The following is a 21930-nucleotide window of genomic DNA, read 5'->3' on the forward strand; positions in this document are numbered from 1 at the left end:
ATCACATGACTTTCCACCACCAACCAGCTCACCCCAAGCCAGCTCACTCTCCTCGCTCTTGACATTCATCACACTTGTCCTTGAGGAAAAAAACACTCCCAGCCAATTGGAAAGCCAACTCTCTTCATTACCCGATTGGATGATTATTGATTGTCTGTCAAACAGCCTTTTTTCCCCAATTTCCAAAGACTTTATAACTAATAAACCAAAGTGTTCAAAGAAAATTTTTTAAAACTTATTTTTCATCCCCTTATTATTGTTTTCATGGTTGTTGCCAGCAGATTAATCTTTAATTCCTGGAGACTCCAGGACAAATCTGGTGAGTAGGCAACCCTGAAGGAATGACAAACTGTGGCAGCTATAAACTGGAGCTTCTCTCAAGGAAGTACATTTTACATGGTCTGGGAAGCCTGGGGTTAAAGTCGTCAAAGTTACATGGCTGTAGAATATTGACCCAATCATAAAAGCAATTACCATCACCGGAGCAAGGTCAGTGAATGGAGAGAAGATGGATGAGTGCCGAGTTTCATGGTCACATTGCTTGCTTCTTATATGTTGGTTTGTGCGCAGTTAATTCCCTTGGTTGCACCAATTATAATTGTAAAGGCAGCACTTTCAGTGCTGAGCAATGCTTTTGGTAGCTGGGTGGACAGTCTGTGATTCACAGATAATTACAGTCCAACAATCTATTGTTTCTTCTGCACTACTACCTCCCAGACAACTGCTCAGAGGCACATAAAGTCGGTGCAATAGATTGATATAGACAAGCTCCATTATAAAAGTGGACCTAGGAATCTACAATGATAAAAACGTTGAGATGGAGCGTCTTATATATAGGAGGAAGACATCTCCATTAATAATATTGATACAAATGAAAGACCTCTGCCTTTCATCGTCATCACACCTGAGAATGTGGCTTCTAAAGGTATGCTGTTTGTTTACTTCAAAAGTGTCACACTGCAGGGTTCCAAACTTCAAAGGGTCATGCGTCCTTTGGAACAAATATCATACTTGCTTCAAATAACCATTTATATAATCGAGTAAATCTAAAATAACCAAGGGTAGCAAAAAGCAACAACAAAGAATGAGTAACCACGAGAGAGCTGAGCAATCAAAGCCTACAATTATTTTCTTCCCAAAGATACCATTTATGAATTAGCAAGCATCACAAAAGCCATGCTGTTAAATTGCTCAACCAAAGACCGGATTTTCAGAAAGTTGGGCTGACTCCAGAGGACTTCAAAAATGGCAAGCGGGACCCGGCTGCAGAAGCCTCTAACCCATTTTCCATGGATCCTCTTTTTGCTAGTGGGGAAGGGGTTAGGGTGTGATTCACACAAGAGGGAATGCAGAACTCAGTAGGGCAACTTGAAAATAGTGCTGAATTCCATCAGACTACATTTTTGCCGTTTCGAGGGCCTTAACTTTGGGTGTCACTAATTAATGGGAAAGACTTAAATGCTCTTGAGGGATGGATGAGGTCTCTTTCAGTGTTATGATCTGAAGTTATGTTAGACCCCAGCCCTTTAAATATGAAACAAACCAGGCTGTAGCTGTCAGATTAGCTGCTGGACTAATTTGATTAATAGACTATTTGGTGTAGCTTAGAAAAAAAATAACATTTGTCCCTACAATTTCAATGGAGTTCATTGTTGACCTTTCCCAAGGGCTGTTATTACAGCTGAGCCAAGTTTCATTGCTTAGCCGAGTTTCAAAAGCTCCAAAAAATACTTAGCTCCTAGTGATGAGAAGAGTTCACATTTCAATTCACAGTTTTAATCAGCAATTAAAGGATTAGCTGTCTTTGATTTGATTACTGAATAAAAGTGTTTTTTTTATTTTTATAAGATTGATCACTTGAGAGGATTTGAAATCTTTGAATGGGTGTCATGAATGAGATTTCTTTTGTATCAAGTGTGTTGAGTGAGTGTTCTATTAGATTGTTTGTTTGAAGTTTAATTTGTTTTTATCTCCACTTGGCTCGGAGGTCTGCCCATAATGGATATTGGGTGAGTGAATATGGAAGGGGAATGGGGGGGGTGGCAGAATTGTACTCGATCATAATCTGTAATCTCATGGCCCTTATATCCCCCACTCTACCATTACAACCAAGCCATGGGTTCAACCTTGGTTCAATATAGAAGCAGGAGGGAATGCCAGGAGTAACACCAGGCATACCTAAAAAAATGAGGCGTCAATCTGGTGAACCGACAAAACAGAACTACTTGCATGTCAAACAGCAATCTTCAGCCAGAAGTATCGAGTGGATAATCCATAGCAGCCTCCTCCGGAGGTCCCCAGCATCACAGATGTCAGTCTTCAGCCAATTCGATTCACTCCACAAGATATCAAGAAAATGCTGAAGACACTGGATACTGCAAAGGCTATGGACCCTGACAATATCCCAGCAATTGTACTGAAGACTTCTGCTCCGGAATTTGCGGTGCCCATAGCCAAGTTTGTTCCAGTAGAGCTACAACATAGGCATCTACCCAGCAATGTAGACAATTGTCCAGGAATGTCCTGTACACAAAAAGCAGGACAAATGCAACCCAGCCAATTACCGCCCATTAGTCTACTCTTGATCATTGGCAAAGTGTTGGAAGGGGTCATCAACAGTACTATCAAGCAGCATTTACTCAGCAATAACCTGCTCACTGATGCTCAGTTTTGGTTCTGCCAGGATCACTCAGCTACTAGGCTGTTGGATCAAACCTGGACAAAAGAGCTTAACTCCAGAGGTGAGGTGAGAGTGACTGCCCTTGACATCAAGGCAGCATTTGACAGAGTGCGGCATCAAGGAGCCCTAACAAAACTCAAGTCAATGGGAATCGGGGGAAAACCCTCCGCTGGTTGGAATCAGACCTGGCACAAATGAAGATGGTTGTGGTGGCTCAAGGTCAATCATCTCAGCTCGAGGACATCACTGGAGGGGTTCCTCAGGGTAATGTCCTAGGCCCAATTATCTGCATCATCAATGATCTTCCTTCCATCATAAGGTCAGAAGTGGGGATGTTCACTGATGACTACAACGTTCAGTATAATTTGCGACTCTTCAGATATTGAAGCAGTCCATGTCCAAATACAGCAAGAACTGGGCAATATCCAGGCTTGGGCTGACAAATGGCAAGTAACAGTCACGTCACAAAAGTGCCGCTCAATGACCATCTCCAACAAGAGAAGATCTAACCATTGCCCTTTGACATTCAGTGGCATTACCATCACTGAATCTTCTTCTATCAACATCATGGGGGGTTACCATTGACCAGAAACTGAAGTGGACCAGCCATATAAAAATACTGTGGCTACAAGAGCAGGTCAAAGGCTTGGAATTCTGCAGCGTGTAACTCACCTCTTGACTCCCCAAGCCTGTTCACCATCTACAGGGCTCAAATCATGTGTAATGAAATACTCTTCACTTGCCTGGGTGAGTGCAGCTCCAAAAGTACTCAAGAAGCTTGACAACATTCAGGACAAAGCAGCCCACTTGATTGCTATTCCTTCTACAAAGATTCCATCCCTCCACCACCGATGAACTGTGGCAGCCGTGTGTACTATCTGCAAGGTGCGCTGCAGGAACTCACCAAGGTTCCTTAGGCAGCACCTTCCAAACCCATAACCACTACCATCTAGAAGGACAAGGGGAGCAGATACCTGGAAACACCACCACCTTGATGTTCCCCTCCAAGTCACTCACCATCTTGACTTGGAAATATATCACTGTTCCTTCACTGTCGCTGGGTTAAGATCCTGGAACGTCCTCCCTAACAGCACTGTTGGTGTCCCTCTACCTGAGGGACTGCAGTGATTAAAGAAGGCAGCTTCTCAAGGGCAACTAGGAATGGGCAATAAATGCCAGTGACACGCTCATCCCACAAATGAATTTTTAAAAAATTAATTAAATAAAAATTGATGTTACTTGGGATACAATTTTCTATGGGTTCTGGCAGGGTGGGTGGGGTAAGGTGTGTGCTGATATTTGCACTGGAGACTGAGTGGAATGTTTACCCATCCACTTTGTTCACCAGAGTCTATGTCAGCCTGCCAAGGGCAAGTGTCACAAGTAATCTGAGCGTGTTCAGGTTCTGGTCATTGGAGACTCAAATGTGAGAAGTGCTGGACTAATGACAGTCAGCAAGAACCAGAAATGCATTATGAGGAAAAAAACTGGGAGAATAAAGAACATCTTATTAATCAATTTGGTTGACTTTTAACTGACCTTTAAAATGGCCTAGCAAGCCACTCACATCAAAGGCAATTGATTTAATTTGATTTATTATTGTCACATGTATTACTTAGTATACAATGAAAAGTATTGTTCCTGCACACTATACAGACAAGACAATTAGTGATGGGTAACAAATGTTGGCCTTGCCAGTAATGCCCACATCCTACAAAAGAATAAATAAAACATTGGGAGATATTAGCATAAATGATCAGAAGCTTGGTCAAGGGTGTAAGTTTTTTAGGGTAGCAGAGTTGTAGATGATCTCATGTTTACAGAGGGCAGAATGTAGGCTGGCAAGGAGTGTGTTAAAATATTCAAATCTGGAGTAACAAAGGCAACAATGACGGTTTTACAGCTGATGAGCTGAGAGCCATGTAGACAACATCCACTGCAATACCCTCATCAATCCTCCTTGTTACTTCCTCAAAAAATTCTATTAAGTTAGTAAGGCACAATCTTCCCCTAACAAAACCATGCTGATTATCCCTGATCAATCTGTATCTTTGTAAGTGATAGTTTATAAGAACATAAGAACTAGGAGCAGGAGTAGGCCATCTGGCCCCTCGAGCCTGCTCCGCCATTCAATAAGGTCATGGCCGATCCTTTCGTGGATTCAGCTCCACTTACCCACCTGCTCACCATAACCCTTAATTCCTTTACTGTTCAAAAATGTATCTATCCTTGCCCTAAAAACATTCAATGAGGTAGCCTCAACTGCTTCACTGGGCAGGGAATTCCACAGATTCACAACCCTTTGTGTGAAGAAGTTCCTTCTCAACTCAGTCCTAAATCTGCTTCCCCTTATTTTGAGACAGCTATGCCCCCTAGTTCTAGTTTCACCCCCCAGTGGAAACAACTTCCCTGTTTCTATCTTATCTGTTCCCTTCATAATCTTATATGTTTCTATAATATCTCCCCTCATTCTTCTGAATTCCAATGAATATAACCCCAGTCTACTCAGTCTCTCCTCATAAGCCAACCCTCTCAGCTCCAGAATCAACCTAGTGAATCTCCTCTGCACCCCCTCCAGTGCCAGTATATCCTTTCTCAAGTAAGGAGACCAGAACTGTACACAGTACTCCAGCTGTGGCCTCACCAGCACCTTATACAGCTGCAACATAACCTCGCTGTTTTTAAACTCCATCTCTCTCGCAATGAAGGACAAAACTCCATTTGCCTTCTTAATTACCTGCTGCTCCTGCAAACCAACTCCTTGAGATTCCTGCACAAGGACACCCAAGTCCCTCTGCACAGCAGCATGCTGCAATTTTTTACTATTTAAATAATTAATTTTGCTGTTCTTCCTACCAAAATGGATGACCTCACATTTGCCAACATTGCACTCCATCTGCCAGACCCTCACCCACTCACTTAGACTATCTATATCCCTTTGCAGACTTTCAGCATCCTCTGCACACTTTGCTCTGCCACCATATGTCTCTCAGAATTGTTTTTAATAATTTGCCCACAACCGCAGTCAGACTGATCAGCCTATAACTTTCTGGCCTCTCATGGTGCTATTTTTAAATAATGGTACAATGCTCACAGACTTCCAATCCTCTGGGACCTCGCCTATATCTAGTGAGGATTATAAAATGATCATGAGAGCATCCGTTATTTCCTCCATGACTTCCTTCAACAGCTTCCACCTGGCCCTGGTGATTTATCCATCTTCAAGGATGCCAGTCCCTCAATATTCCCTTTCTCATTAACCTTGTATATAATTGTACATAATATCTCATACACTTCTTCAACTATGTCCACATCATCTCTCTCCTTAGTGAAGACTGAGTATTTGAGAACTCTGCCCACATCTTCATAATTAACCCACAAGTTACCATGCACGTTTCTGATAGGCCCTACCTTTTCCTTAGTTATTCTCTTGCTCTTAATGTATTGGTAAAACATCTTGGCTTTTTCTTTGATTTTACCCGCCAATATTTCTTGTATCCTCTCTTTGCTTTGCTATTTTCAACTTTTACTTCACCTCTCCAGTTTTTTATGCTTCTGTAGGCGTTCTACTGTATTAAGTCTTTTGCGACTGTCATAAGCTTTCTTTAGCTTGGCCTATATGAATCTTCATAAGTAGGGAGCTATAGAATTGGTAACACAACCTTTTTCTTTGTGGGGACATGTCTACACTAGAATTTCACCTTTGAATGCCTTCCACTGATTTGACACTGTTTTCCTTCTAATAGCTATATCCAGTCTACATTTGCCAGCTCACTTCTCAGCTTTGTAAAATTTGTCTTCCCCTAATTTAGAACGTTTACTCCGGTTCTATCTTTATCCGTTTCTATAATGATAGTAAATCTAATACTCATTATCTCCCAAATGATTCCCCCCAAACCACTTCCCCCCCCCCCCCCCCCCCAACCCCCAACACTACTTCAACCACTTGCCTAGCTTCATTTTCTAAGACATTCTCCTGAATGAAATCTAAGTGCTGCCACCAGAGGGAAATTTGCTGCATTTGCTGTGGGCACTGACAGCGGTACTGAGGTGGAAATCAATGACCTTAAAAGTGAAAAAACTGCCCCCATGTGAATCACGTCAGGCCAACTCACCAGATGTGTGAGGCTCCTGAATCAGCAATCAGCTATGTAGCTGACATTCAAGAACAGTTCCATCTCGCCCTTCTTTGAGAATAACTGAAGGAAGAATGACATAGTCTCGCATTAATGGAGCAGGCATTTGATCTTGCACCTTTTATGAAACCAATATTTGTATTTATAACTATGGAATTACTTCTAACAGTCTCAACTGCAGTAAGATCCAGAAAAGCTCATTGGAACCTGTAACTGAATTGCTCCCCAAAGATTGAGATCGTTATAAAACTAAGTGGATATTACACACAATGTACATTTAAAATATGTGATATCACTGAATCAAACCCATTAAAATTGCATCTCAATGATTCCATCTTTCACACATATCCATGATAATAGAATGAGGTCTATTTCTAAAATTGTGCCTAGTATAGGAGCAGGTGTATGGCACAGTCCAATAGGGTTTTGAGTTTGTGTACAATAAAGCAGAGAGATATAGGTTAGCACATATAATGTTACTAATCTCAGCTTATTATTGGAAGGTAAACACTTCCCGCACAGGGAAGGAGAATCACATAGCAAAATCATGTAGATAGAGTCTGGTGCTTTAATTAACAGTTCTCAGATGCAGGATCTGACATAACTGTAAGGTCAAGTTCAAATCCAAGGTAGTCACAACAAAAGTCAGACTTGTGAACTGCTAAGAGCCAAGGAAATACCAAATGAGCTGATGTTCAAATGGACAAATTCTGCATCCTTATCGCATATGTTATTGCGCCCTCCCCGCCGCCCCGCTTATATGAATTTCCCTTCAACTCCCGTTTAATCCTTCAGCCTATCACTGCCCATGCCGCTGACCACCTATCCTCCAGTCCCACTGGTAAAGGCCATCACATCTGGTCCCTATTGCTAGCATGTGTCTCTGGAGTCACATGTAAGCCAGATCAGGTAAGGACAGCAGATTTCCTTCCCTAAAGGACATTAGTGAGCCAGATGAGTTTTTACAACAATCAACAACAGTTTCATGGTTATCAATAGATTCTTAATTCCAGATTTTTATTGAATTCAAATTCCATCATTTGCCATGGTGGGATTCGAATCTGGGTCCCCAGAACATTAGCTGAGCTTCTAGATTAATAGCCTACCAATGATACCACTAGGTCATTGCCTCCCCCAACAGAGGCATGGCGCAGTGGTTTTGTCACTGGACTAGTAATCCAAAGACCCATGGGCTCTGGGGACTCGGTTTCAAAATCCCCCGGGAAGATGTTGAAATTTGAATTCAATAAAAATCTGGAATTAAAAGTCTCATTGGCCATTTGTCATAAAAACCCATCTGGTTCACTAATGGGAAGGAAATCTGCTGTTCTTCCCGGTCTGGCCTACATGTGACTCCAGATCCACAGCAATGTGGCTGACTTTCTTAAGATGCTGCTCAAAATCTACATCCTTGACCACATCATTGACCATCTGCCCAAATATGTCACAATGCAGTTTGGTGTCATTGTTTGTTTTAGAGTGCCGCTGTGAAGTGCCTTGGGACATTTTATTACATTAAAGCTGCTAAATAAGTGCAAGCTTTTATTGAGACATGGAAAGAGGATGCGATAACGAACAAAGGGATTGAAATCTGCCTTTCTTACCCAGTCTAGCTGATAGGCCATTTTACATCCAAACCCTCCTTAACTGCCCTCCGAAATGGTCCAGCAAGCCACTCAGTTGTACCAATTAAAGGGCAATTAGGGATGGCAGTAAATAATGGCCTTGCTAGTATTGCCCAAATCATGTGAATAAATTTTTAAAATGGTGCCATCCACTTCACTCCAGCTGATGGGTCTCTCAGTCTGTTCCTAGCTTTCTCTACTGTATATATGTGTTTGTGTATTTTAGAAAGCACAACTCCTGTTTTGCAAGTCCGAAAATGTTGCTTTAAACTGCTTTGGTGCAGAGGTTTATTAAGATGCAGAGCATGAAGAGCTGCTGCTGTTTGAGACTGGCTGCTATTGTGAGGAGTGTAACTCATTGAAGGATTGTGGAAATGACGGACCAAGGTCATGAAGCCAATGGGAGTTGTTCTTAATTGCTGTTTCTACAGATAATAAGTCTGCGTTTTATTTTTTTAATGCGGCTGAACTGGTATTTGTGGAGCCAGTAGAGGTCACCTTGAAATCTCTATAGATAGGTTGGAAGATCAGGATTGCAGTCAGAGCCAAGTCTTAAGTAGGAAATTCAAGTACAAAATTAATTTACTTAATAAGATATATCAGTCAGTGGTGTGCTGGGTTCAGTAACAGGGTACAGTGAAAAGGATCAGTCTGACAACAGCAATCAGAGGTTTATATCTTCCTGCTACAGGTGATCTTGCTCTCCGTTTTTATTCATTCAAGGGATGCAGACATTGTTGCCAAGGCCAGTATTTATTGCCCATTCCTAATTGCCCTCAAGCTGATAGTGATGTGCCGCCCCTTCATGAACTGCTGCACTCAGATTACTGAAGGTACATCTACTGTGTTGTTAGTCAGTGAGTTCCATGGTTTTGGGCAATGATATATTTCCAAGTCAGGATGGTGTGTGACTTGGCTGGGACCTTGCAGGTGGTGGTGTTCACTTGCACCCTTGTTATCGTTGTCCTTTGATGTGGTAAATGTCGCATGTTTGGAAGGTGCTGTCGTAGTCTCTGTCTGTGGTTGCTTCTATGTACTGGCACAGACACAGAGGGCGGAATTCACCCCAAAAAATTCTAAGTGTCGAATTCATATGAAAATTGGAGTGATTCATGTTGGTTTTTTCAGTTGGAGTTCAAACAAGAATCTCCCGCACTGCAGAGGCCACGAGCGTGAATATCATTAAATTTCAGGGACGGGGCCTATTCCCGCTGGAAAGGCTGAAATCAGCGCACTGAGTGGGCTACTGTGCATGGGCCGATCTGTCAGTGCTGAGATCGGCAGATACGCAGTGGCCCCGCACAGATGGCCTCCCGATTGCTGGCCTGCTCAATCGCTGGCTAGCCCCACGACCCCCGCAATGTTGGCTCTTTGCCCCTCCCACCCATCCCACAGCCCAAATGCTGGCCCCGACCACTCCTGGACCTGACCCCCATCCCCTCCCAGCCTGCCGCAATCTCCAACCCCACCCCCTGACAGTTAACCCCCCTCCACGCCCACGGCAGTGCTGATCTTTCCAGCAGGCTGACCGCACCCCCCCCCCCCCCCCCCCCCCAAAGGACATCAGATGTCTTGTTTTTTCACTATGTTAAAGGTTGTTGTTTCAGGTGGTGCTGGTGAGATCATAGATTTAATCATCAAAATAACTTTAGCTTTGTAATGCTTAAATGTTCAAGATGATGTGATAAAGATAGTGCTATAATAACTATATTTAACTATTTTATTTTACTTCAGAATAGTCAAGGTGTATAGAGCAAAGAAAGTAAATTGAGTTAAGGTTCAAATCAGCCACCCAAGGTTAAATAGAACAATGAAACAAACTCAAAGGGCTGAATCACCAATTCCGATTTTATTTTCTATGAGACGGTCCTATGTGAATTACCACATTATAAGATAAAAGCAAATTACTGCGGCTGCTGGAATCTGAAACCAAAAGAGAAAATGTTGGAAAATCTCAGCAGGTCTGACAGCATCTGTGAGGAGAGAAAAAAGCTGACGTTTCGAGTCCAGACAACCCTTTGTCAAAGCTAAAAGGCATAGAAAGCGGGAGATATCTATACTGCAGGGGGAGGGAATGAAAGATGAGTTATAGCCACAGAAACCAGGGGAAAGGCTGCTAATGGCAGTCCATAGAGGGAATAGAAGGTGCGAATGGCCAAACGGCAGAGAAGCTGAAATCCGAGGGTAAGCTGTGACAGATGAAGATGTGGGAGGAGGGGGAGATGGGTGGGAGGGGGGTAAAATGGAGAAAAAGGGGAAACACAGGGTGAGAAAGGTAAAGAAAGGGGACATAAAATGGGGGGAAAAGAAAAATAAAGAAAGACAATAAACAAAGAAAAGGTAAAGAACAGTTAAAAATTAAATAAAATGAAAACAAAGCGGTCGAGGTGGGGTAGAGCTAATCATCTGAAGTTGTTGAATTTGACGTTGAGACCGGAAGGCTGTAACTAAGACCTTTGAGAATGAGCCGCATAAGGAAATATTAACTCCTGCATATATACGTATGATTGGGAAGCCTGGCACCTCTTGAGTCTGGTTATATATGTTTGCGTCCTGTCTGCCTGCCATTTTGGAGACATAAAAAGTTACTTAACACAGGGAGCACAGTCTGAGGATAAAAGGCAGGTCATTTAGGACTGAGATGAGAAGAAACTACTTCACTCAAAGGGTTGTGAATCTTTGGAATTCTCTGCCTGAGGGTTTTTTTCGCCATTCATGGGATGCTCTATTATTGAATACACTTAAGACTGAGATAGACAGATTTTTGGTTGCTCGATGAATCAAAAGATATGGGGAACAGACAGGAAGTGGAGTTGAAGCCCAAGATCAGCCATAATAGTATTGAATGGTGGAGCAAGCTTATAGACCAAATGGTCTCCTCCTGCTCCTATTTCATGTTGTGTTCTTGTGACCTGAACCCAGAGTTTTTGGCTCAGATGCAGAGATGCTACCATTGCGCTACAATACATCTAGAGTTTGATTTACCAACTGAGATAGGGCGGCACGATGGCACACTGGTTAGCAACGCTGTCTCACAGCGTCAGGGAAGGACCCAGGTTTGATTCCCAGCTTGGGTCACTGTCTGTGTGGAATCTGCATGTTCTCCACATGTCTGCATGGGTTTCCTCCGGTTGCTCCAGTTTCCTCCTACAGTCCGAAAGATGTGCTGGTTAGGTGCATTGGCACCTCCGTGTACCTGAACAGGCACCAGAGTGTGGCAAGTAGCGGATTTTCACAGTAACTTCATTGCAGTGTTCATGTAAGCCTACTTGTGTCTAATAAATAAACTTTAAAAAAGATACGGGAGAACTTTGGGATTAAATGCAGTTGTGGGAGGGAAGAATTCTTGGGGTTCAACCTGCTTGCTGTGGTACAGCGAGAGCTGCAGTTGTATGAAAACAAGTATGGAGTTACTGATTGTACTGGTCTTGCTTCTTCTGGTCCACATTACTGACCAGGTGCTGCTTTCAGTCTCCTGGTACCCTCTGGAACTGCCAATGGTAAACCATCATTGACTTCCTTTTTTCAGATAAACTTTGCTTCAATACATTCTTCAACTTTGAAGACATGCAGGAAATCACCAAGCACTTTGTTGTGTGCCATGTGGATGCTCCAGGCCAGCAGATGAACGCCTCACAGTTCCCTTCAGGGTGAGTCCCACTGGCTTATCATATCAATTTGCATCAGCTTAGAATTGTTTACTCAGTCCCACAGTAAATAATAGTTGGAGTCTGGTCACAGTTCAAAACAGCCCGAATGTGTCTCTCTCTCTAGTTTTTGTATCATACATTCCACTCAGTTAGATTCCAGCCAGTAACTTCCTCTGGAGTCTCCATTATTCTGTATGTATGCCCTGAACCCTTTAATTTGATACCTGCTTGTAACCCATGACAGAATCCTTTATTTATATTAATTCTTGGAATGGGAGTGTCGTGGGCAAGACCTGGCATTTATTACCCAACCTAAATACACTTGAGAAGGTGGTGGTGGGCCTTCTTGAACAGTTCCTGGGGCGAAAGCCCTCCTGCATTTCTGTTAGATTGGAAGTTCCAGGATTTTGACCCAGCACTGATGAAGGAATGAGGATATATGAACGGATCAGGATGATGTGTAACTTGAAGGGGAACTCAGAAATGATGGTGTTGCCATCTACTAACATTGTTTTAGATATAAACTGTTTGAACCCTTTGATTAGGTTGCTGTCGATTAATATAAAAATGGTCCCCATCTTTCCATGTAAAATATGTATATTAGATTACGAATTTGTAATTATTCAATGACTGTCACTTTTTATACCCAATAGATTGTAAACTGAGTGCCCATATAAATGGCTGCTCTATCTGCCTGGTCAAGCATTGCCTCTGTACGTGGCATGCCCTCCCATTTGCCATTGCTGGGTAATCTGTTTCTAAGCACACAAGGGATCACAGGGGTTAGTGAACTACAGCTTTTGAATCTTGCAATATGCAGTTGGAAATGTGTGCTGCCCTGCACCATGTGGTAAGATTTTTGTAGGGTGAGGTTATCCCAATGTCACACAGTAAGATCAGTGGATGACTCAGTAAAAAGCAGTGATGGTCATTTAAGCTGTTTCTGCCAGTTACGGCAGGAGTTCAGGGGAATGTTTTGCAGAAATTCTATCCCTACCCACACCCCCATGCCTATAACTCTTTGGCTGCCAACATTTATTATCTTTGTGATACACTGTTGTTTATTATGTTGCCTCCACTCTCTAATGCCATTTGATATATGGAAGGGTCTTTCCTTCATTAATTGCTTTTGTGTGCTGGGCCCTTTACTCAGGTACCAGTTCCCTACCATGGACCAGCTGGCTGCCATGTTGCCAAGTGTCGTTCAGCACTTTGGGTGAGTTGTCCTATATTAACTGTCTCCTAATAAACACTAACTATACGCTATGCACCTGATGAACATTGTACATTGTTGAGTGTGGAGCCACCAAGCAACATCAGGAAAGCCAGTGTCGGAGATCAAGAGGTTCTAAATTGGGGAGATCAAACATTAGAGGCAGATAGGACGCTAGAGACAGCAAAGTTGGATTGGTTTGCGGGGGATGGGAAGTATTACGGGGTGTTGGTGAAGAAATAAACTGGATCTAGCAGGTAAACAGAAAGACTGTAACCTCCTGGATGCAGCAGTTTTCACTTTCTTTTCGCTGCTGGGATTCCTAAGGCCCATAAAATTCAGCCAATTGGAACTAAACTTTAAAATGGTAGATAAGTTTGAGTCATACTGTCTCATTATAATACTTAAATTGCCAACCCTGCCTCATGTGACCATGTTAGTTGTTCACTCTCATAACATCTCTAACTGGAAGTGGCTGGGTTCAGGTTTGGATTCAGTTTTTGACATCTTGACTTCCAACCCAACCTGCATCTGCCTATTTTTAGGGTTTACAAATACCCCTAAATGTTGTTAAGCACCCAGATTCTTGAAAAAACCCCACTATAACTCAGAAAAAGAACCAAATAAATACACCTTTTTCAGGTGCTAAGCGGCTTCTTAAGTCTCCAAAATGGCAGGGAGGGCATGCACAAACGCATTCAACTGGAATCAGAGGTGCCAGGCTTCCCAATTGAAACTCCGCATATTTGGTGTTCCTCCCCTTTTCCCAACTCCTGACCCATTTGATTTGTACAGGTTAGGAACTGAACATAGGGAGCCTCCATCCTTCAGTAATTCCTGCTCTGGGATAATTTCCATAATGGCCCTTTTGTATTGAATTATTTTTCACCAGGAATTGGGTTAAATGAAAAATTAATATCTCGGTATGTGGCTCATTTTCAAAGTTTTATGGTAGGTATTTCACATAGGACCGTCTCATAGAAAATAGTATCAGGAATAGGTAATTCAGCTGTTTGAACTTGTTTTGTTGTTCTGTTTAATCGTGGCTGATTTATACCTTAATTCCAATTACTTATCTTGCTACATATACCTTGGCTGAAGATTTTCCACCCCACGCTCTGTGGGAATTGTAGCAAGTGGGACAGAAAATTCAGCGGACCATGTAAAGGTCCGTTGACCTCAGACGAGAATTTCCAGTCTTGTGGCACGCGTGGCTGGAAAATCGCGCCCCTTGGTTTTTCTGAAATAAATAAAATAGTTAAATACAGTTCTTATGGCACCGTCTTTATCACATCCTCTTGAAAACTAAAGCATTACAAAACTCAAATTATCTTGATGATTAAATCTATGATCTCACCAGCATCGCCACCCCAACAGGGGAGTAACATCAAATTTGGGAGAGTTTGAATTGGGAAGCCTGGCACCTCTGATTCCAGTCAAATGTGTTTGTGAATGGCCTCCCTGCCATTTTGGAAACTTAAGAAGCATCTTGAATGTAGTAAGACATCACGAAACAGTTGGCCAGCAATGTTATCAAACATAATTTAGCACTGATTCACATAGGAAATATTAGGGCAGATGACCAAAAGCATCGTCAAGGTTTTAAGAAGCACATTAAAGGAGAAAAGGAGGCAGAGAAATTTTTGTTGGGAATTCCAGAGCTTGGGGCCTTAGTATCTGAAGATACAGCTGCCAGTGATGGATTGGGAATGCACAAAAGATCAGAATTAGAGAAAGGCAGATATCTCAGATTGCTGTAAGGGTGGAGGAAATTACAAAGAGAGGGAGGGTGCTAGGCCAGAAAGCTTCCACAAAAGATGAGCTGATGCGGGGATGTTGTTAGACAATATAACCAAGATGACAGTAGATGGTATGGATGTTGTCAAAAGCTCATCTTGGGACAAATTTGACACCACTGTACAAATGTCTCATTCAGCTTGAAGCAGTTCTGGGTGAAGTACAGAGTCAGTAGCTAGAGAATGGAGTTTAGGGTGAGCACTGAAGGCTATAGTTTATCAGTACTGGATGTTGGACAATCAGTCTGAAAGTTTAGAGAAGGTAGAGGAGGCAAGAGAGGTGTTAGTGAGGTCGAGCTGAGTGTTGCCAGTGTACTCATGGAAACTAATGCTGTGTTTTCTGATGGTATAATTGAAGGGAAGCATGCAGATGACAAATGGATGTGAGGATCGAGGATAGATTCTTAGGGGATATTAGAGGTAACTGCTTGGGAGTGGGAAGATAAAGCATTGCAGGTGATTCTCTAGCTGTGACTGGATAGCTAAAAATGAAATCAGGAAAGTGGGGCATGAATTTGGGAGACAACATTGATGTTGGACTTTTGAGAGGAAAAGGAGATTGGAGAATGAACAGTAATTTGTGAGGTCAAAAGGGTGAAAGGGATTTTTTTGAGGAGAAGAGTGACGATGGCAGATTTGGAGAATGGGAGAGTACGTGAGGACAGACAACTGTTTGTGGAAGCCAGGAATGGAAATTGCATGGTTAGCATTTTTGTGAGAATAAGATTGAGGGAGCAGAAGGTGGGTCTCAGCGACAAGTGAAATTAGTGAGGTCATGAGGGAAGATAGGAGAGAAACTAGGTGCTAGTTCAGGGCTAGAGCACTGGGGAATCTTCTTTTGGCCCGGTCAGCTACAGAAAACAGCAGAGGTAGCTGATCAGCTCAATCTTAGTGTCAAAGAAATCCAGGAACTACTTGTATGTTGTTGGAAGCAAAGGTGGATAGAACAGAGCAAAAGAGATTAATAAGGCAGACTGCAATAAAGAAAAGCAGCTTGCAGTTAGTTTTACATTCCAGGATAATCCTGGAATAGTGAGCAGTTTTAACAGAGCAGAGCAGGACCTGGTAGTTGATTTATGTTGTCCAACCAGAACTACTGGTGATCTACCAGGGGTCAGTCTGAGGATTCAGGGTAGGCCATTTAGGAAGGAGCTGAGGAAACATTTCTTCATCCAAGGAGTGGTGAGCCTGTGGAATTCATTACCACAGGAAGTAGTTAATGCCAAAAGATTGAATGTATTCAAGAGACGGCTGGATATAGCACTTGGGGCGAATGGGATCAAAGGTTATGGGGAAAAAGCAGGATTAGGCTATTGAGTTGGATAATCAGCCTTGATCATAATGAATGGTGGAGCAGGCTTGAAGGGCCAAATGGCCTCCTCCTGCTCCTATCTTCTATGTTTCTATGTTAGTTGTCCACCATATTTGTTCAGGTCCGTGTTCCATAAGGAACGGGATGTAAGGGATGTAAACAGGGGAAATGACCACCATGAGAGATAGTAGCGGTTTAATAGTGACAGAGCATCAAAGATAGAGGTTTAGATTAGTTGAGTAGATTGGTAGCTGCAGAAATGCAACGATGACCAGAAGGCCAAAGACTAAACAGCTGGGACCTTGCAATTACTGTTAAAAGTGAATTGGGAGAGAGTTGTTTCCAGGAGTGGATACAGAAGAAAGCAGGTTTGGGAAGCAAAAGAGGATTGACAGTGGAGGATGATACTAGAAAGTGATCAAAAATGGTCTCATATTTAATTAATACGATAGGAATAGCAAGGTCATCACAAGGTCAAGGGGGCAGTTGAGAATATTGATTAGGGAATTTTTATGGAGAGCAAAGTTAAGCGATAATAGGATGGCAGTGAACTGAGAAGAGATAGAACATGATAAATTGAAATGGAGGTTGAAATGACAACAATGAGAAGTTGTTCATTGCAGAAGCCTAGGGAGGACAGCGGTGAAGATATATTGGTGAGAATAATTTTATGATACTTGGGTGGCTGATAGAGAACAAGGATTTAACTGAGAAGCAAGAAGAATGGACAAAGTGAGATGCTCAAAGCTGGGAGAAAGTACCAGTGGATGAAGTGGGCAGACCAAATTCACAAGTGAATGAATGTTCTGGAGGGGAAAGCTAACTGTCTTGAAAGCTTCAATCATCTCTTTATCCAGGTCTCTCACAATTTTGTACACATCAATCAAATCTCTCCTCAGCCTCCTCTGATCCAAGATGAACAACCCCAGTCGATCCAGTCTTCCCTCGTAGCTGCAATTTTCCAGTCCTGGCAACATCCTTGTAAATCTCCTATGTACCCTCTCCTGTGCAATTACATCCTTTCTGTAATGAACTGACCAGAACTGCGCACAGCATTCAAGTTGTGGCCTAACTAATGATCTATACAGTGCCAACATGGTCCAGGTTGCCTCCCCTCAGCACTCCTCCTACTGTAATTCTGTTGCTAACACTGGTGCTTCTGGATCTGCATATCGTGATGGAAATTGCCATCAGAACAAGAATTCCCACCCACAGTGATTTGAATTATTTTCTTGGGTAGGAGAGGCACAAAGGGAAAGTTGCTAGAGTAAAATTGGATGGAATGAAGTGAGGGGGTGGGGAAGCAAAAGGAAAAGGATATAATATTTTTACTTGTCAAAGATACTTGTTGAGGTTGGTGTGGTGGATAGGTCCAGTTTGGTTCCTCTCCATGGCTATGCTGGATTGAGTTCAAACATACATGGTGCATGGGTTGCATGCCAGCAATGGTATGCAGCCCGGATGTCCGCTGGGTGTTGGCCTGGTCATCCCACGTTCAATCTTGGATGTATACAGATAGGGCAGATTAAGTTATACAGCTGTTTCACAGGATTTATTTGAACTTTAACGTGTTGTCTTATTTCAATGTAGATTTAAAAGTGTTGTTGGGATCGGAGTGGGAGCCGGAGCCTATATCCTCGCCAAGTTTGCTGTGAGTGTCTAACCATTGCTTTGTTGATGGAGTTTCAGGCTCCAGGGAATTGCAAAATTCAGTTAAAGTTTAAATTATAGTTGTTTATTTGTTCCATCCCTTCCCACAGCTAGTTAAAGACCGAGTACCACTGCTCTGATTGAGATTAATGAGTTTGGGAGAAATTGAGGATTGAACCTATGTCTTTTCTGTTCTATACTGCTGAGTATAGGACACTATATTCACCAACGGACTCATCAAGGGGAGGGCTGATACCCTGTTTGAAAAGGATAGTCACTATTCACTCTGTTTATCCTGTAGTTACACACTACCAACTGTTCTCGTCTGTGTTGAACACATATTGAGTTTATGGAGCTGGAAACATTCTTCTTTCCTATGGTTATGGGTTAGAGTTCTGATGAGAATCCATCTCATCACCTGAGCCATTAAGCTTTCTCACTAAGATACTAACTGGTTCACTGGCATTTTTGTCACATTCTGCTTTTTAAATGATCTTTTCTATCTCAATAAAACAATGGCAGGTTAGCCTACTGAATTATATAGCTACCCTTCTACCCTGCAATGTACCAGTTGAAATCATGCTACATGGTACTAGTAATAGATGTTTTTGTATAAAATTCTGATCATTTTAAGTGGCTTGTCCCCTTTTTTAAAAACAGACAAAAGAATTTCAGGTAAATAGATTAATTCACTCATTTGTACTGTTGCTAATTTTGTTCTTAGTTTACGCATGACTAATTCAGTCAAACTCATACCTCCCTCTCACGCTGGCCTCTCCCTCTTGCGCTAGCCTCTCTCTGACATGCTGGATTCACTAAACTGTCTGCTCTTTCAGTTGATTTTCCCGGATATGGTAGAAGGGATGGTCCTCATCAATATTGACCCCTGTGGAAAGGGCTGGATTGACTGGGCGGCAACAAAGGTAAGTGCTTACAACCAACTAGTATTGTTGCTAATCATCAACATGGTCATTGACCAAGTTGGGCTGGAAAGAAGGGGTTGGGGAATTCTGAATTTGTCTCAATAATTGGAACCTAAACAAGGACTTCAGATAGTTTATGTATATGGATATGGATATACTTGGGAGTGTGTTGCAATCTTGAATCTAATGAAAAGTTCAACAGTTAACATATTCAATAATGGATACCCAAAGATGTTACACCCACAGTTCAGATAATTTTATATGTAACGGTAAATTTTATGAGGCCCTTCACACTCAACGAGTCTGAATGAATGTTTTTTTTCAGTTGTCAATATAGAGGAGTAGGAAATTCAGATTTGAGGCCTGTCTGCAATTTTAGCTTGTTTAGGTGTGTGAGTGGGGAATATCTTCCTTAAGGAGACTGGAAAAAGTGGAGTGTAGTTCATTTCTCTTCTGTTTGTTTGCTGACAGCTTTCGGGTCTGACCAGTTCACTCCCTGACACCGTCCTATCGCATCTCTGCAGCCAGGTAAGCAGATATTTCATGGGGAACAGTGGCTTAGTGCCCTTCAGTGTCAGCTGATAACCTAATAGAAAAGCTTCATCATCCTATTACAATAAAAATGGAACAGTTTGAAAGGTGTTGGTCCAGACACAGGTTTGTCAACTTTTGCTCTTTTGGAGTGAGAGTTGCTGATTTTGGTTAAAATCAATTGTTTTAAATGATATATTTCACTGTGGAAAACAAAAACTACGATGGGGAATGGGGGTATGCGGAGAGCAAGTGGAAAATACAATGGCTGGCCTAGGTTTAAGACCCAGGTAATTTTAACTTTCGGATTTCATCATGCTGCAGGTCATGATGCCTGACTTAAAGTGGCGGAAGTCAGGGAGGCAGGCACCAAGGGCAAGTTTGCCAGCAGATTGGTAAATCATGGTGAGGGAGTTTCAGGGGGCAACATGACTGTTTCCTGTTCGTGGGGAGCAGGTGTTTTCGTCACTGGAGAGAATCTCTCCCGGCAAGGCCATAAAGGCAAGTGAGCCCAGACGATTGAGCACGGACTCACTAAAGACATGCAAATGAATATTACAATATATTTAAATAAATGATTGAGCCTCTCCCATTTCCGGCGAGCGGCTGACCTCGCTGGAAATCTGGTTTTCGTAAAATCGCGAGAGCTGAGAAATCGGACATGATCGATGGGCAGAGAGAGCCGGTTAAGTTCCACCCCAATAGATTTATTTAATAGGATTTTCCTTTCATAAATCCATGTTAACTCTGCTCAATCCTACCATTATTTTTGAACATCTTGTTATCACACGCTTTATTATAGCTTCTAGCATTTTCCCTACTACTGATGTCACACTAACAGATCTGTAGTTCCCAGTTTTCTCTCTCCCTCTTTTCTTAAATAATGGGCTTACATTTGCTATCTTTCAATCACTAGGAACCATTCCAGAGTCTATAGAATTTTGAAAGATGACTACAAATGCATCTACTATATCTACAGCTACCTCTTTCAACACTCTGAGATGGAGATCATTATTAGGTCCAGGGGATTTATCATTTTAAGTTTCATTAATTTCTCTAGCTTTTTTTTAACCAACATTAATATCTTGCAGTTCCTCATTTACACTAGTCCCTTGATTTTCTATAATTTTTGAGAGGTTTTTAGCATTTCCCTCCTTTAGTTTCTCTCCCATTTCTTTATTTCCCATTATAAATTCTCCTTACTCTGCTGTATTGGACCCACATTTGTTTTTGCAAATCTTTGCCTTTTTACATGTCCATAGAAGCTTTTACAGTCCATTCTTGTGTTTCTTGCTAGTTTATTCTCATGTTTTATTAGCCCTTAATCTTTTTCTTGGTCCTCCTTTGCAGAATTCTAAATTGCTCCCAATTCTCAGGCTTATCTTTACACACCTCTTTCTTTGATATGATGCAATCTTTGATTTTTTTTGTTGGTCACAGTTGGAACACTTTCTTTGCTGAGTTTTTGTGCATTAAAGGAAAGTATTTTTGTTGTAAAACTTGTATTAGTTCTTTAATCGTTAGCATTGCTTATCTACCATCATACCTTTTTACTTAGTTCCCTAGACTACCATAGCCAATTTGCTCCTCATACAGTTTTAGTTTCCTTTGTTTAGAATTGAACTACATTACTTTCAAACTTTGTAAAATTCAATTATATTATGGTCACTCTTTTCTAAAAGCTCCTTTACAATAAGATTACTAATTAGTCCCTTTTTTATTCTACAGTACTAGATCCAAAATAGGCCATTCCCTTGCTGCTGCTCAACATACTGCTGTAGAAAACCACCTTGCATACATTCCAAGAACTTGTCCTCAACAACATTAGTACTAATTAAATTTACCAGTCTATATGTACATTGAAATCCCACATAAATATTGTATTACCCTTGTTAACCACACGTCTAATTTCCTGATTTATATTCTGGTTTACATTAGCACTGCTGTTTGGTGGCCCGTAAAACAACTTCCAATGTTTTCTGTCCCGTACTATTTCTTTGTTCCACCAAACTGATTCTATGTCTTGATCTTTAGAACTAAGGTAATCTCTTATTATTGTACTAATGCCATTTTAAATTAACAGAGCAACCCCACCACCTTTTCTCAGCTTTCTGTCCTTCCTGAAAATCACATTCCCTTGGATATTTAGGCCCCAGCTTTGGCTTCCTTGTAGCCACATCTCTGTAATGGCTTTCAGATCATATATATGAATTGCTATTTGAGCTGACACTCATCTGTTTTACTGTGAGTGCTGGGGGCATTCAGATACAGAGCCCTTAATTCATTTTTTAAAACTGTTTTTGTAAACTCTGGCCCTGTCTGTTGGAAGTCTCACAACACCAGGTTAAAGTCCAACAGGTTTATTTGGTAGCAAAAGCCACTAGCTTTCGGAGCGCTGCTCCTTCGTCAGGTAA

The 21930-nt window shown here is 41.9% G+C and overlaps 1 protein-coding gene across 4 annotated transcripts in view; it reads left to right on the plus strand.

Moving 5' to 3' along the window:
• The window catches only part of ndrg4 (NDRG family member 4), a 133508-nt gene that overhangs the window by 77273 nt on the left and 34305 nt on the right, over nucleotides 1–21930 (plus strand). For all 4 annotated transcript variants that reach the window (XM_078211114.1, XM_078211113.1, XM_078211115.1 and 1 more), the window contains 5 exons: nucleotides 11971–12091; nucleotides 13245–13307; nucleotides 18003–18063; nucleotides 18899–18985; nucleotides 19457–19513. In XM_078211114.1, the coding sequence (XP_078067240.1) occupies nucleotides 11971–12091; nucleotides 13245–13307; nucleotides 18003–18063; nucleotides 18899–18985; nucleotides 19457–19513 (389 nt within the window). The remainder of the gene's footprint in view (nucleotides 1–11970; nucleotides 12092–13244; nucleotides 13308–18002; nucleotides 18064–18898; nucleotides 18986–19456; nucleotides 19514–21930) is intronic.

Source organism: Mustelus asterias, chromosome 4 (genome assembly GCF_964213995.1).
Source record: "Mustelus asterias chromosome 4, sMusAst1.hap1.1, whole genome shotgun sequence".
Classification (NCBI taxonomy): domain Eukaryota; kingdom Metazoa; phylum Chordata; class Chondrichthyes; order Carcharhiniformes; family Triakidae; genus Mustelus; species Mustelus asterias.